Source organism: Lissotriton vulgaris, chromosome 2_2, assembly GCF_964263255.1.
Source record: "Lissotriton vulgaris chromosome 2_2, aLisVul1.2, whole genome shotgun sequence".
NCBI classification, from domain to species: Eukaryota; Metazoa; Chordata; class Amphibia; order Caudata; family Salamandridae; genus Lissotriton; species Lissotriton vulgaris.
The window spans coordinates 297,308,778-297,326,176 of record NC_141688.1 but is presented as its reverse complement, the minus strand read 5'-3'; the positions used below and the strand labels follow the sequence as shown (position 1 = coordinate 297,326,176).

Here is a 17,399-nt window from a genome sequence, read left to right as displayed (position 1 = left end):
GGCTGGTACATTGCTGAAATCATGGGACATAAGACAGTGTCGCCCTGCCATGTTGCGCCTTCAACTTTTGGATTCTGAAATTACTTGCTATCACATGGTTAATTTTTTAAAATGCATTTTTAAACATAGGAATAATCTGTGATAAAAATTGCTTCAATCATAATGAACTGAATTCAATGAAAAAAGATATGATCTTTTTAAGCAACACTTCTCAAATTTGTACTGGGAAAAACGTTTTTATTGTAAATATTGTTCTATTTTCGACTTTTATGATACAATGTGTACAAAAAATGCTTTTATGGATTTCTATCATGAAATGCCGAATAAAGAAATTTACTACTACAGTGATTCTGACCCCGCTGTTTAACATCGCCTACACCCTTGGAAGGACACCGGATGCATAGCGGGGCTCAATATTATGCCAGATTCACAAAAAGGGAGACTGTCTAAACCCTAGCAACTATTGCCTAATAGCACTATTAGACTTGGAAGCTAAAGCATACACCATTATCCTTCTGGAAAAAGTGGAAACCTGGACCGAAAACAACAGGTTGCTCCCCTTCTTTCAAACTTGCTTTCGTGGAGGAGCCGCCACAACAGATTACATAATCACTCAATCGACCCTCTGTCATCAACCCACTCAGCAGCTACAGCCTCCTCTTTGGTGCTGCTTTGTCGACCTAACTGCAGTCTTCGATAAGGTTGACAGACCTACGCTCTAGCAAACTGGGGCATCCCACCCTCACTTCTAACGGCCATAATATCACTCCATTCAGAAGCATGTGTACGAATAAAAACAGGTCCCACATCTCTGTCGGCGAAAACCGAGACTCCCAGAGGTTTGAAACAAGGCTGCATGCTCGCCCCCGCCCCCTCTTTAATCTGTATACAGCTGACCAGGAAAACGTGCTAGCCAACAGAAGCCTGGCTCTTTCTCGACCAAGTAACCGACTGTCGGACTTGGCCCTTTTGGCAGGTTCACCCCAACACTTTTTGCATTCTCCTAGCCTTTTTCTATAACTGGTGTTGGTGATTTTAGGCTTCTGAGCACTCTAGCACTGTGGTCCAGTGTAAAGTGTGTGTGCTATCTGTGTTACATTGGTAAGGTTTGCCTGCCCTCCCATAGGAATGCATGGGGGATTCCCTGATTAGGTGTGTCAGTGGTAATTCCTGTTATGAGAAGAGCAGTGTGGTCAAGTCTAGTATGTATGAAATAGTGAGAATAAATGGTGAGCAATGGTGTGCGCCGATCGATCATGACTATGGGAGGAATGCCACTTTTAGAATTTGCCATTTTTGTGTCTGCTATGTATCTGCCTGTCTGGCTTGTGAGTGACAGGGGCTGGGAGGTGTGTGTGGCTCCAGGAGGGGCAGGGTGAGTCAGCCCTAGGCTGAATGGGACATCTGTGCTGGGAGTAGTGGGAGGGGTAATCCCCTGACTCTGAATAGGAGTGTGACTGTCCTGTACAATGCTGGCTCCGCCCCCTGGGGTGTTTCTGATCACCTAGTCCCCCCCCCCTTACAAAGAGGAAGAGGAGCTTGCAAAACAAAGTGCTCCAAATCACCCTGAACCAGTTGCATCTGGTTCCCCCATGCTCTGCACTACAGACAAGGATTTGTTGGTATAACTAGAGGGGCTGTGACCCCATGAATTTGTTCAGTTTTGTGGTGGTATGCTGTTCCTAACTTGGGAGCATGCTGCTGCTGGTGCCCAGGAGGAACCGCCCTGGGGGGCTACCTCCCTGGTCCCAGCTATGCCCCTTAAACCTTGGAGAATTTTCTGCAGGACCCAGGATCTCGCCTAAAACTCAACTCAGACAAAACAGAGGTGCTCATCCTAGGATCTTCCCCCTCTGCCTGGGACGACTCTTGGTGGCCTTCCGCTCTGGGCACAGCACCCACTCCCACAGACCACGCACATAACCTTGGCTTCATCCTAGACTCCTCTCTCTCGATGTCCAGACAAGTCAACGCAGTCTCATCCTCCTGCTTCAACGTACTTCGCATTCTCAAAAAAATCTTCCGCTGGATCCCCCTCGAGACAAGAAAGACTGTCTCCCACGCACTGGTCACGAGTCGACTGGATTACGGTAACACACTTTACGGCGGAATCACAGCAAAATTACAAAAAAACTCCAACGCATCCAAAACGCATCAGCGAGACTCATATTGGACATACCTCGCCAAGATCACATCACCGGACACCTAAAAGACCTCCACTGGCTTCCCATCAACAAGAGAATTACGTTCCGTCTTCTCACCCACGCACACAAGGCCCTCTACAATCTAGGACCCAAATGCCTCAACACTCGACTGTCCTTCTACATACCCACCCGCCAACTAAGATCGTCCAATCAAGCCCTCGCCGCAGTTCCGCGCATCCAAAGATCCACCATGGGTGGCAGATCCTTCTCCTTCCTGGCTGCCAAGACCTGGAACTCACTTCCCACTCACCTCCGCCTTACTCAAAACCAAATCTCCTTCAGAAAAGAACTTAAAACCTGGCTATTCGACAAATAATAAACCCCCTCCCCAAGCGCCTTGAGACCCTCTGGGTGAGTAGTGCGCTTTATAAATGCCCGAACTTGAACTTGAACTTACTGCTCTTTGAGCCCTGTGAGCGCTGTGCTTGTTTTCTCTTTATTTTCCCAGAAGAGGAGCGAAGTGTGCATGCTCTGCAGCACTGGGCTGCCAGAGCGTCTGGAGGGGATCCCAGTTTTGGGATTCCCCTACAGAGCGTAGGAATCGAGCAGGAGCTTACCCCGTGTTTCACTGAATTAAGCAGGTGCCCCCCGTGTTTTTTGATGTTCTAGCGGGTGCCCAGCCCGCATTTATGCTTATTTGGGTGGCGGGAGCCGCTCAGCATATTGAAGGTGAAAGCGTGTGCCCACTCCGCATTTCCCCGAGAGGAGAAGGAGAAACAAAATCACAGCTGCGGCCTGCCTGGTTGTGGAAGGGGCCTTGCGGATGGAAGAGGAAAAGCTGAAAGCCAGTTGAAGCCCCAGTAGAGGAGGGCGGGAGCCTGCCCCACCTCCGTAAGCTCGGCCAGAAGTCCCGGCCCCAGGAGAGTGACCGGGTGAAGAGGAGAGACGGCCGAGTGAAAGTCTGCGGTCAGGTGGGGATCCCGTGAGCTGAGGGATCCCTGCGGTGTCAGGAGAAGTGAGGAGAGCCCCGAGCAGTGGAGAGATTCCCTGGAGGAGACTAGCGGGAGGAGAGCCTCCCAAGCATAGCCCGGTGAGTGGGGTTGAGGCTGTTCTTTTGTTTTTAGGTGCTAACGGGGCATCCCGGCAGTCATGCTGTTCTCCATGAGCGCACCCGTCATTGCCGGACGCTCTAACGATGGGGGGCCAGTCTTCCTGTTGGCATTAGTGCTCATAAGGCACCCGGGCGGCCATGCTGGATGTCCTGATCGGCCCCTGCCTGACAGGGGGTCACTCCAACGTTGGGGATACTGATTGGCACAGGTTGTTGGTGCTAGTGGAGGCACAGTGCCTATTTTCCATGAGCGGATCCGCCGTTGTGGGCTGCTCCATCAAGGGGCATAATTATGTTCCGAGGGCGTAGGGGGGCTCGTGCTTTACCCAGTTTTGGCCATTTTCACAGTTGCCCTGCTTGACAGTGGGCAACTGCAGCGATGGGGGCATGTTATTTAGAGAGCCCCAGGGAAGCTCAGAGTGCACAGTTTTGCCAGGGCCTATTTGCTTATTTACAGCTGCCCCTCCAGACAGAGGGCAGCTGCAGCGTGTTGCATACTGTTCAGAGGGCACAGTGAGTGCCCGGCCTTATTGGATTCACAGCTGCACAGCCATCAGCACCCGCTGCTAAGTTTAGGCCAACAGTTCTTTTGGGACCTTTTTGTGAATGAGACAGGAGTGAGGTACACTCCTCTGCCCCAGCGCAATTGCGTGCTTGGATTCTGCTGCATTGACAGCCACCCTGACTTTGCTGGACTAAAGGCATTTAGGGACCACTTGAAAGGCCAGATGGCTTGGGGTCTTTGCATGTGGGATTGGTAGAGCACCAGGCTCTACAAAACTACCCAATGTGGTTTATGCCCCTTGTGATTGTTATACCTAAAGTGATTTATGCTTGTGATGCATAGGACATAATGTGTTTATGTTTAGGATGTTTAGGCATAATCTGTTAAGGTTGGGGAGGCCTAGGGCGTAATGTGTTTATGCTAATTAGGTTTAGCCCTAAGGAGATTTATTGCCTAATATCTTGTTGTGATATTTCTAGGATGATGATAATGCCTAGGTCATTATGGTACCAGTAGTTACTAGTTGTGTTTGCATTTACTTACCTGATCTGATGGTTCTGACCGTGGCCCGATTGGACTGGTCCTGTGTATAATCCCCTGTGAATATTTCCTAGTGCCAGTTGGCAGAGTGTACATGATGTGATTATGTTTCTAATGTGCTTATGATAGTACAAAGGCTATTTTTGATATAGCCTTGTGTGGAGTTTCTTTTGTGGTGTGCCTAGTGTGTTGTTGCTGTGTGTTTGTGTTGCACAACGCTTTACACATTGCCTCTGGTATAAGCCTGACTGCTTGTGCCAAGCTACCAAGGGGGTGAGCAGGGATTATCATCATTGTGTAACTCTCTTGCCCTGACTAGAGTGGTGGTTTCTGCCTGGCTTTGGCGCAAGCCTTAGCCAACCAGAAATCCCATTTCTAACACCAACCTTTACACATTATGCAGTACGCGGATGACATTGTCATCATGGACCACACCAAAGTGGGCCTCCAGTGTGCCTTGATCCGCTCACACAAATATAGCACACTGAACCATGTCATTATCAACTCGGATAAGACCAAGACCATAGTATTGTGTTGGCAAAAGCATAAACACATTACATGCACTAATGGATCTAGGAACATTAACTGTGTGAAGAAATACAAGTATTTGTCTGTTTGGTTCACAGAAACTGCCAGTCCCATCGCCCACAAAAAAGATCTGACCAAAAAATCGGTGGCATTTTTCTAAGTTTTCGCTATTTACCACGAGGTTTGACCTCGTATGGTTTAATAAAACTGAACAATCAAGCTCACAAGTCCCTCAGCAGAGAGCAGTAGCAAAGTTACCCAAGCTGTGCTTCGACTAGCACTTGCGTATGTGCTGGGGCGTAACACAGGCCCTGCAGCCCCCTCGGTGTGGGGGCCCCAAAGCTCCAGGGGGCCCCCTTAGCAGAGTACTCCGACCAGAGAGCTAGTGGCGTAGACAAGACGGAGCAGCTCGTGCAGTATTATTACAACTCTTTACATTAAAATGTGCACAATGTAGAAAGGAAATATTCAACCTTGAAATGCAGCCTTACTAAAGAAAAATAACCTCTGCAATGAGGCCCCTTTGAAAACACAGCAGTTGTTGTGGTGCTGATAACAGGCTGCAGAAGCAGGAGGGGTGTTTCTCCAGGGTATGACCTCTGAGAGAGGCAGAGGCTGAGGCACTATAGAGCACGTGCATGAAAAGTTAACTCCCCTCAGAATTGTCTCTGCATGCGTGCTGGGAGTCTGACCTGACTAGAGAAAAAGAGCGGGCAATTCCAAAGAGGGACAGAAAGTCTCCCTCATTGCCTGTAGCCTGTCTGAATCTTTCCGACACACAGGATGGTGGAACTGAATCTTTCCCCAGACATGACACCCTCTTGTGGTGTGGGTACGTTTTGCTTTTCTTTCACTTATGCACTCTCTAGCAGAAAGGGAACCACTGGACAACTTTCCTGATCTATTGCAATGAGCAGTAAATACAACAAAAGACATGTTTGAAATGCATAGTTAGTCCTGCAGGCGCGATGCCAGAAATCCTTGCATGTTATAGTTTGGAGCGCTAATGTACATTTTAAATAACAACAACAATCGACTTCACTTTCAGGATGATAACTGCAATTGGTGTTTTAATGTATTCCCAGAACATCAGGTATTACTTTCACACTTCAGAATTGTTGCTTGCACACTTCTAAATGGTGCCAGTGGGCCCTATTATGTGTAACACAATCAACCACTCAAACTTTTCATCCAATCGCACTTTGAATTTCTGTTTTACCACAGAAATCGTGCCTGTAAACGTCAGTTCATGTAAGATAGTTACAGGAAATCAAGGACAGCTCTAAAGCCTGCTACATGACCTTATGCCCCTTGGTAGCTTTGCACACCTGTCCCTGCTAGCAGTATGTACATGTGAGGGAGTCTTGAAATGATGATTGCTTCCTGTCTCTCTATATTGTAAATGTTAGTCAGGTTTGCACAGTGGTCATCTATGGTATTTATTTTGTAAAGTTGAGTTTCAGCACCTGATAACCCTGAGATAGTGCACCCTACAAATATGCATGATAGGATGTATGACGTTACAACGCATACTTTTACCACGCATGCCTTTACAACGCGGTTTTTACATCGCAAACCTTTACAACACATAGCGCTTAGAGGTGCTGGATAGTGAAAAGTTAAATTTTCTATTCCAACTCCAGTACCCGTGGACACTAGGGAAGGTGTTGGATAGAAAAACAAACTTATTCCCTATCCTAGAGCGCCCCCCAGCGCAATGCGTTGTAATGGTTTGCGTTGTAATGCCTGCGTTGTAATGGTAGTGCTTTGTAAAAGTTTCATTGTAAAGGTTTTTCACCGCATGATATAACATTTACTTCCAGTGACCTACCTGTTTTAAGAGCTAATGCCCATGCTGCTCATGTTTTGTGCGCTTTTTTCACTCATCTCCTACCATTCTCTACCTATATTGTGAGGGAGCGTTCTCCTGCTACTTCATATAACTATGTGAAGGACACTGGCACAACTCCTTTCTGTGATGGCCCATGTTGTGGGAGAGATGACTGCCCAACTAATTTCCATGGATCAGCTGCTTTTCCTAAGAGTCATTTTTAGGCTCCAGCCTGCGAGAGAATGCGCCTTGCTTACGAGACACTCTTATTTAGAGAAAAGGGCTTGGAGCCCGCCAGTTTCTTACCATTTGGTTTGCGCGGCACTCTTCTTTACAGCCTAGTAATTCGTCACTGCATGCCCAACATAATTTCAGTCCATCTCTGTGGAGCAGGGACAAAGCACTGATTAATTCAACGTAATAAGTGTTTGTCCGCTGCTCCTGACATGATTGAGGTACTAATTTGTCTTTTTGCAAACAGACGGCGTATGACTGGCAAAAATATACCCAGCAGGACAAATAAAATTGCTACATTTTAATTTCCGTAGTTAACTTTTTTGTATTTTGGCAAGTCTTCTTTTCTCACTTTGCACTCATGTTTTATATTATTTTTGATCATGGGCACTATTCTCAAAAAATTAGGATTATGTTATTGCAAAGCGACATCCTTTTGTTTCTTATGTGAAATTTTTGAAATGATGCTTTAACACACAATCGTGCAGTACACCCAAAACCGCCCCACTCAATTCAATCCACACAAGACCAATTCAATCCAACCCTCTCTAATTCAAACCATTCACCCTCCACACTCCAATCCTCCCAACCCTTCCCACTCTAGTCTGCCCCACTCCAATCCAAAACAATCTGTCCCACTCCAAAGCAATCTGCCCCACTGCAATCTGCCCTATTCCATTGTAGTATGGTTTAGAGCCTCTTTTTGCGTGCAAGTTATGTTAGCATGGCTTATTAGAAGTTTAAACGCCATTTTACCTTTTGCAGATTTTTGCACACGACACTGCATAGTTGTTTTTGCAAGTTAGCTTTCAGAAAGGTCTATACATGAGAAAAGGTTTGTTTTTCGACACCTCTAGACATACATCGTGCCCCCAGTCTGTACAGTGAGTGCTGAGCCGTCAATGGTATCATAACATGTGAGCCTGTTTATTGGCATGTCCGTGTAACACATTCTAGACACAACATTTTGGCAGCTTCGAGCCAAGCAAGATTCTGGCGCCTTTATCATAGCACACTTGCCATAATTTCACACACTTGCAAGATTCCAGGGATGCAGAGAGACTTGCTGATCCAGATGCAATTTACACTTATGAGCGGAAAGGTAAAGGTGCCCCCAAAACAAGCTCAAGAGGCCTTCTATAGTTTATAATACATAGTTCCTATATAGGGAGGGTGTTTAAACTAGCCGCTATATCACCTGTTTGCACTATCATTGTAATATGATTCCTCCTTTTGTATTTTATGTAGTTTTAACCATGCTGACCATATTATTTTTAATCATATGTCTGCTTATGTTGACTAAAATACTGCGCATGAGATCACGTCTTTAAAATAAATATTCTAACCTTACCGTGTCTCTTTTTTACTCCTGTTGTGGACTGGTATGAGAGTATAACAATAGAGTGTTCTCACTTCACACCATTCCTGAGATGGTCCTAAGTCGCATGTTCTAGGTCGTCTAATCATTGCTTACTTTGCTATAGGACGAAGAGCTGATTGCTAGCTGGTTGGGGTTTCTAGGTACTGAGGTGACTTTCTGGTACACCACAATTCACTAATGTCCTTGGTCTCTGTGCACAGTTCTGTGTATGAGCAGAAATACTTGCAACACCAGTCCCAAACAATCTGCCCCACTTCAATCCAAAACAATCTGCCCAACTCCAACTGCCCCACGCCAGTCCAATCCACCTCACCCCAATCCACCCACTCCAAACCAATTCACCCAACTTCAATCTGAAACAATCTTTACCACCCCAATCTACCCCAATCCAAAACAATCTGACCCTCTCCATTTTGCTCACTCCAAACTGCCCCACTCTGATCCAAAACAGTCTCCTTCATTCCAATCTGCCCCACCCCAATCCAAGACAATCTACCCCACTCCAATCCAAAACAATCTGCCCACTCCAATCTAAAACAATCTGCCCCAATCCAAAACAGTTTGCCCCTCCAGTCTGCCCTGCTCCAAATCCAAAACAATCCGCCCCGCTCCATCCAAAACAATCTGCCCCAATCAATCCAAAACAATCTGTCCTACTCCAATCCAAAACAGCGGAAAGCTTCTCATTGTATCCGGAGGGGGCCCCTCCACATACCTTGCAGGGGGGCCCCCTAAAGTTTCGTTACGCCACTGGGTATGTGCATCAAGCATTTCGGGGCGCCTTCTCGGGAACCATGGAGCGGGCACAATACGTGGCCTACAAAAAAAATCTTTCTACAGCCATTACACCTATCCAGGGCAAGACTGAGGTTGGAGCTTGGGCTAGTCACACCCTCCCTCACCCTTGAGGCCAACTACTTGAAATACTATATTTGAATCTTAAAAACGCAGGGGGAATCTCTAATGAGCCGCCTCAGAGATACATTTGAAAAACCCGGCTCGCCATGGAACACTCAACTCAGGAAAGCCCTGGCTTCTATAGATATAACTGAACCAGCACTTGCCCTGCCTCATATCTCATACACTGCATGGAAAACCCGAACAAACAAACAAGTCCAAGTAGTCTCATTCCAGCAAGACCGGCCAATACTAAAAACGTCAGCTTTCCTCATCCCGCTGAATGACTCATATACGGTAAACAAACCGTAGCCTTACCTTGCCGCCGTGCTGAACCCCAAAGCCAGAAGAGAGATCATGTACATGCGGCTGCTGGCATTGCCAATCACGGACTTTACCCAAGCTTGGGCATACCAAAGCACAGGAGGGGCATGCCGTCTGCGCAACTACAAGCGAGAGTCTTGGCTACACCTATTGTGCCGCTGCCCGGCCCTAACAACCAAAAGGAGGATCCTCCTCAGACAATTATGCCTAAATGAAAAAGTAAACACCTGCCTCGAGGCCTCTGCCATATGCTTCACACAAAGAGAACCCAACATTTTGGCCGGTGTGGAAGATTTGCACAAACAATTCGCCAAGCCATATACCCCCGCCCTGCAACTGCACTTTGACCTCAACCAGTCCAAACGCTGATCCCAGATTACTTCAAACAAAGGTCCCCGAAAGAGAACGGACCAAGCCTAGGAAGCAGCAATCGAGCCTAAAGCTCCCTCGTATCTAACTGGCCGCACCCACCAGACAATCGAAACTACAAGTCCACGGGGCTACGTTCTTAGATGACTCTAATAAGTTGTACGTGATCATACACAAATTTAGCTTACCAGGTCATGAATTAGTAATGTAATCGCACTTTACACAAGAAATATTTCAAAACGAGAGGTACAGCATTAAAAGCAGTCCTGGAACCCTGAAAATTCTGGGTGGCGATAATATCTTCTGGCAGGAACCACAGTGCTATGGTGAAACCCAAATTTGAACACAAGACCTGGGACAATTGCTGGCACTTCAGAACCGTATTGTATCAACTGTTTTATTCTATTAGAATTTCTCTTTCCCTTTTAATCCGCATTGTAATGGCTTTAGTTAACTTAAGGAAATAAACGTATTCATTCATTCAATCATTCATTCAATCATATCAATGAAAATCAAACTAACCTTTGTGTGGTACAAAATGTGTAAATCGAACCGCCTCGTTGGTCTAGTTCAGTTAGTGAATATTCAAAGATTTCTATACATTGGTTCATACTTGTATACAAGACATATAATAACATGTACAATCCTAGTTTGGAATTAAAGACTTAGTGCATATGTGTTTACGAAGAATTATACAGAATCTAGGGTGGTGACAGGGGAAATGGCTGCCTCTTACAACATGTTTGTCACCATTGCTGGTGTTTGGTGAAACAAGATATAAAGCGTTTAGAAGGCATTTAGCCATTGCAATTGTAAATCAGATTTTTCTGTCTTATTAATATGTTCTAATTTATTATGGCAAATCAGTAAAATGCTTTTACTAGTCTCATAAATAACTCATGAAATGAAAAGATGACAACACTATAGGAATGTAAGACACAGGAAACCATTCCCAGCAAACATTAACAGCTGCAATTACTCACTGTGGATCAATCAAGGATTTATAGCGAGCAGCAAATCACCCCTGACGGTTTTAAGGATGCCTGTGTGCTCAGGCGTTTTTAGTCTCTGGGGTCATTTATTTATTAGGTGCTTATGTCATAGTTTGATGTTATACCTGAAATCTTCCTCCTCCACAACTGATTCCTGCACTTTTTTATGTGTTTCTTGAAATCACACCTTGGGCCTAAAATCAGCTTCCTTGGTCCTTGCGGTTTTAGGACATACACTGACTACTATCACTGTCTTTTACTGTTGTAGGCATCTCGCAGCTGGTCCACGAGGGAGACATTGCCGTCCAACCAGGCCGCAGTGCCAGGATATGCCGAAACAACAGCTGCTTCTGGCCTAAATCCAGTGATGGGACTGTCCCTGTGCCCTACACCCTCAGTCCCTCTTACAGTGAGTTCACTTTTACACCAATGCTCAACATTGTCTTTCATAGATACCTTTCCAGGTTGCTTCAACCTATGTCATCTTCCCTTTTTCTCTGTTGTCTCTCAGGTGCTGAAGATTTGGATGCCTTCAAAGATGCAATGAGTGAGTTTGCAAAATTAACCTGCATCCGCTTCGTGACACGCACGGCAGAACCAAATTATCTCCAGATCGAGCCTGTGGATGGGTAAGAGCATAGGACACCAAGTACAGATCCTACATTCAGCATTCAGCATCACACCATGTACGGCTCCATCAGATACACCATTACCACTAGACGCTGCCTGTGGATGGGTAAGAGCACAAGACACCTTAAGGACTGACCCCACATTCAGTATCACACCAGGTACGGCTACATCAAAGAGACTCATTACCTCCAGATACTGCCTGAGGATGGGTAAAAACTAAGTGCACACAACAGACTGATCCTATATTCAGCATCACATCAGATAGAGCTCCATCAGATAGACTCATTACCTCCAGACCCTGCCTGTGAATAGATAAGAGCATATGGCACCATAAGGACTGGTCCTACATTCAGCGTTACACCAGACACAACTTCTTCAGATAGACTCATTACCTCCAGATCCTGCCTGTGGATGGGTAAGAACAAGGGGTACACTGTGGACTGATCCTACATTAAACATCACACCAGATAGGGCTCCATCAGGTAGACTAATTAATTCTAGACACTGCCTGCGGATCGATAAGAGCTCAGGAAATCTTAAGGACTGATCCTACATTCAGCATTACACCAGATAGGGCTCCAACAGACAGACTCAATTCAATTCAATTCATCTTTATTCGGTACTTAAAAAGATACCATTAAAGAACATGAAAAATACATACATACAGCGTTTAAAAACAGTTAAAAGAATGTTTTAAAAAGATTTTCAGATAAAAAATTCATATATGGGAGCAGTACATTGTTCATTCATTGGGGGTCTCAGACTGGGTACAGATCAGAATGTACAGTTATTTCCCTGGTGTTCCTCAGTCTTATGGCAACTTGGATGAAACTTATGACGCATAACAGGGTATAACGGTCTGGTGCTTTTTGCAGAAAAAGGAGGGCTGCTTTGGCATGCTTCAGTTTTTGATTTTTCAGAATCCTAACTAAAAACTTCCTTCTTGGCTCTGAGTAAATAGGGCATAATAAAACAAAGTGAAGGGTATCCTGCGGAGACCTAGTGTCGCAGCCGCAGGTACCCTTCAACTCTACTGTGACTGTGAAACCTGCAGGAACTGCCAATAGATGGTGAAGTAGATTCAAACGGAACCTGGTCATGTAAAATCTTTCCTGCGCATTGTGCATTACCGCTAGGTATGGTTCCATTTTAAAATTTGTAGATACCACTGAGCCATGTGCCACCACCGAGGGTTTTTTGTTTTCCGTGAGGGCCCTCCTTGTTGATGCCCATGCATTGAATGAGTTTTTGGCCAGTACTTTATTCTGTGTGGTCATCAGCTCTGGGTCAGAAAACAGGTCTTTGCAGCCGATACTTTGCCTGCAGATCGGTAAGAGCACAGGGAACCCCAAGGACTGATGCTACATTAAGCATTACACCAGATAGGGCTCCATCAGACAGACTCATTACCTCCAGACGCTTCCTGTAGATGGTAAGAGCACAGGACACCTGTTAAGTTGTAGAGACTGCCATACCATGTTTTTTTAAGTTCTTTATGGAGAAGTGGAGAAGTGTGGCTCAGGGGTTAGAGGTGGCAGACCCGGAAGCTGAGATCGGCCCTGGACCAGGGTTCAATTCCCTGCCTCGGCGGGTCTTGGGCTAAATAATTCCACAGACTTGATAATTCTCGCTCCGGTGCCTTCTCAACTCACGGGTTCACACTCTGCGACTCTGGGCAATAGCTTGCTCAATCTCCACTATGGCCCCTCGCGGTGGGATGCCTGGCTTTCACCTTATGGATACCCTGCTGGGGTTATCTCACAGGGGAATACCAGGACGGGTTCCCTAAGCAAGCGCTTAGATACCGACCTCGGTCAGTGATTTGCGCTATATAAATACATGTACATTTACATTTACATTTATTGAAGTATCTAGTTGTACAGAGACCCCATCTGCAGGCAGGGCTGTGCTCAGCATCCAACCGCTTCCTTAGCCTCTCACCAACAATCTAATCTCGAGCGGTGATGCCTTGAACACCAGCTTGCGCTTCACCACTTGGTTACAGAATCCTGCATACTAAAGTTTCAGTAACCTGAGATACCACATCACCTCGCTCATTTACCCAAAAGAAGAAATAAAATAATTACAATTCACCCCACCAAATTAAAACAAAGAAAATGCAAAGTGAAAAACACTAATAAGGACATAAATTCATAACTAAAACAAAAGTAAACATAGGGATACAACCAAGTACAATTAAACACAGTCATATATCCAAGCTGGTCTCTTCCTTACTTGTTGGAGGTCAACTCTTGAGCTCCTCAGACAACTCCTTGCTTGAAGAAGTTACTTCTCTTCCTAGAATATAGCTACATTTGGCAACCCTATTAAGATTCCAGATTTTGTTATCATCGGTCTTAACTGCATTTTCTAAACTCAACCTGCGACTTCTGCATCAAAATAGCTCCCAACCCCCTTGAGCTGGCATTCGTTATTACTTTGATGTCATCCCTGGTATCAAAACTTCCTAATTCTGAGGCCTTCTCCAAACCAGATTTCCCGTCCTTATACTCCCTCTCACAACCATCACTTCACACATATAGTCTTTGCCCTTCTTTACAGAGACCTGAGAAGAACTGTTCTTTCAGCAAATTTTGACACAAACTTGTTATAGAATACTGCCATACCCAAGAACTTCACAAGTCCCTCCTTGCAATTAGGCAATGACAAAATTTGAATGGTGTCCACCAATCCTTTCTTTGTCTGAGGCCCTGATACAGTGAATAGATTAACTAAATTCTCTATCTCAGGTGTATTAAACTTACATGTTTTCCATTTCAATGTCAACCTTGCCTTCTATATTCTAAGCACCTCATACAACCTTCCATTATGCTCCCCTACGTTTGACCTTATTAACAAAATATCATCTTGCTAAACCTTCAGCCCTGCCACACCCCTCAATACCTTTTCCATAGCCCTCAAAAGACAGAGGCCGCCGATATGAGTCCAAAGGTCAACTGCAAAAAAGTCACAGCACCATAGAGAGTGGCAAACGAGGTAAAATCTTGCGAAGGTTCAGTCAGCATAATTTGAAGATACGTTGAACTAGGGTCTAAAGAACTAAAATATTTAGCTACATTCAACAAACAGAGTTTCAGTGATGTTTGGGAGTGGAAAGTGGTCAACAATCACAGCCTTGTTAAGTTCGCTCAAATTAACATATAACCTAGTATCGCCATTGGCCTTGCATGCTATACCTACAGCCAGCAATCAATCTGCCCAACTCCTCTTTCATACTATCCTTGACTGTCAAATGCATACTCCTAACCTTAGCCACTTTTGGAGTGCATTGGCTCTAAGCTGAATCTCATGTACATAGCTCTTCAGACATCCCAGCTCTTCTCTGAAAACATTAGAAAACTCATTCAGCAAGTTATCACATCCATCCAAACCACTGTGAACTACTGGAATATCTTTTACACAAATAAAAGGATTTGCATTGGGGTCCAGATACACATAGAGATCACGTTGATGAATTCAACTTATTAAAGGAGTCACCTTTCACCGACACACCTATCTTCCCAGGTATTATATGATTTTTGAATTCTATAGACCCCCAAAAATAGCCAGCCAATTTTATTAGTTCCCAAGCATACCCACGTGTTTAATGTCTGGCTTTGAGAGCTTTACTTTGTTTTTCAGCCTATTCTCATCAAACGTGAGTGACATCAACGTGATTTTGGCTCCTGAGTCAAACAACATTTTGATCGATTCTCCATTGACTTGTACCACTTCAAAAGGCCATTCCAAACCGTCAACCTTGTTTTGCAGCACAACCACCTCTTCTACAAATTCAACTTCACAATACAAGTCCCTCACCTTTTTGATACTGGATTTACAACATTTAGGGCTAGATGTAGGTAAATTGGATTTACTGATTCTTAAAAAACGAATTTTACCGATTCGATATTTCAGAATCGGTAAATCCTATGTAGGTAAAAAATCGGTAAAAAATAGCGAATCGGTAAGATTTCGGTACTTGCCATTGATTCCTGGAGGCCCATAGGAATGAATGTCAATTACCGAATCGGTAATTACAGATTCGGTAAAATTGTGAAAAAGTCAAGGGTGGCAGGGTATCACTTTGACACCCTGTTGCACCCCTGATTAGTGTTGGTGTGCACATGTGGCATACATACATGCCCTAAGGGCATGCATGTCTGTCACATGGCACAGGTGTAAATGCACATTTATGCATTTACATAGGAATTCCTTATTTACCACCAACTAATAGTTGGTGGTAAATAACAAATTCTTATAGCCCTGTAGCACTGTTTACAGTGCTTTCTACATTTCATTTACCAGTTCGGTAAATTCCGAATCGGTAAATGTTGATTCGGTAAATACCGAATCGGTAAATACCAATTCGGTAAATACCGAATCAACATTTACCGATTCGGAATTTACCGAATCGGTAAATAAGCCTCCTACATAGGGAAAGGCATTTACCAGTCGGTAACAGCCGATTTCGGCCGTTACCGACCAGTAAAAGCCTACCTACATCTGGCCCTTAGTTACATGATCTTTCCTTCCGCAATTCTTACAAGTAGCCTTCCATCCCAGGCCCATCATACTATTAGCCATGCAGCCTACCTCACAACAACAATAGCATTTGCCTAAAAATGTGTGACTTGTCTTGCCTCCTCTGTCCCTTTTACCTTGAACAGATTTATTTTCATTGTCTTTCTCTGCTACCACCGTAACTGAAGCTGCTTCATTCTTGCTTGCACTGACTGCATCCTTGCGAATAACCTCAACCCATGCCTTTGAATGTTCTTGTGTTTTGGCTATAGTCAAAACCTAATAAAAAGAAGGATTGTCTTTCTGCCACTTTGCCTCCTTAGTCTTTTCCAAAGAGCAACACAGCATAAACTGATCCCTTAATTGTTACTCAATTGAACTCCCAAAACCGCAAGTTGAACTAACCCGCGTAACTCTGTTATGCACTGCTCTGCGCTCTCACTTTGGCGTTGCATCCTGTTCCCAAAATGATAGCGTTAAAGCACAGTATTCAATTTAGGAAGGTAATGCAAGTCAAGCTTCTTCATGGAAATCTCATACTCATTTAAATCAAAAACCTTATCCCCCGATAGTCCAGGAAGATGTTCAAACACTTCCTGCCCTTCAGACAGTAGGCATGTAATAGTAAAAAGGTCTTCCTTTCAGCACTAAGAGAAGCGCCACATACTCTAGCATAATGTGCGAAGAACTTCTTTTATTTGATCCACTGAATGGATGGATCTCCAGGAGAGGAGAGAAAAAATGGGGGTCTAGTTACATTCTGCATAGTAAAAAGTACTTAACAATTCAAGACCTCCCCTCTTTTCTCCAAACAATTTGTTCATAAAGTTACAATGGAGTGTAAAAGAATAACAAAAAACTGTATATAAAATTGGTCAACAAACTTAACTGGAAGACCCCCTTTAGAGACACAGTAAAAGCAGAGTACGTGTCGTCAAGGCATACACGTGTACCTCCTGTCAAACCAGATTCAGGGATGTTATCAGAGGGAGCAGGAGCCGAGGTATCCACATCACAATGATGCGGCTGGTGCAGGGGCGGTGCGCATTTCACTGTGATACATACAGTGAAGTTCCTGCCAAGGTGTATGTGTGTGGCGAGGTGTGGCCACGGTGTACGTATCACCATTGTGCTTCTGGTGAGATGAGTCTGTCACTCGCAAAGATGACAGAATCTGCTCCTCTCACCACAGCCTCACAACCGATAGTTCATACCAGTATGGCCAAAGCTTGCCCGGATGCCATGACACTCCAAGGTCTGCTTCTTTTCCCACAGCGAAGAAAGATCTAACGTGAGCAGCACTTGAGTTTTGTGCCTGACAGGCACAAACCAATATGGCCGCCGCACGTCTGAACGCTGCAGCATATGCTGTGCCGCTTGATGCTTGGAGCT

At 44.9% G+C, this 17,399-nt stretch overlaps 1 protein-coding gene across 1 annotated transcript in view; it reads left to right on the top strand.

Moving 5' to 3' along the window:
- The window catches only part of LOC147729334 (embryonic protein UVS.2-like), a 241,931-nt gene that overhangs the window by 70,183 nt on the left and 154,349 nt on the right, over window positions 1-17,399 (top strand). Inside the window, exons 4-5 of the mRNA XM_086959827.1 lie at window positions 11,125-11,265; window positions 11,368-11,485. Of these exons, the coding sequence (XP_086815953.1) occupies window positions 11,125-11,265; window positions 11,368-11,485 (259 nt within the window). The remainder of the gene's footprint in view (window positions 1-11,124; window positions 11,266-11,367; window positions 11,486-17,399) is intronic.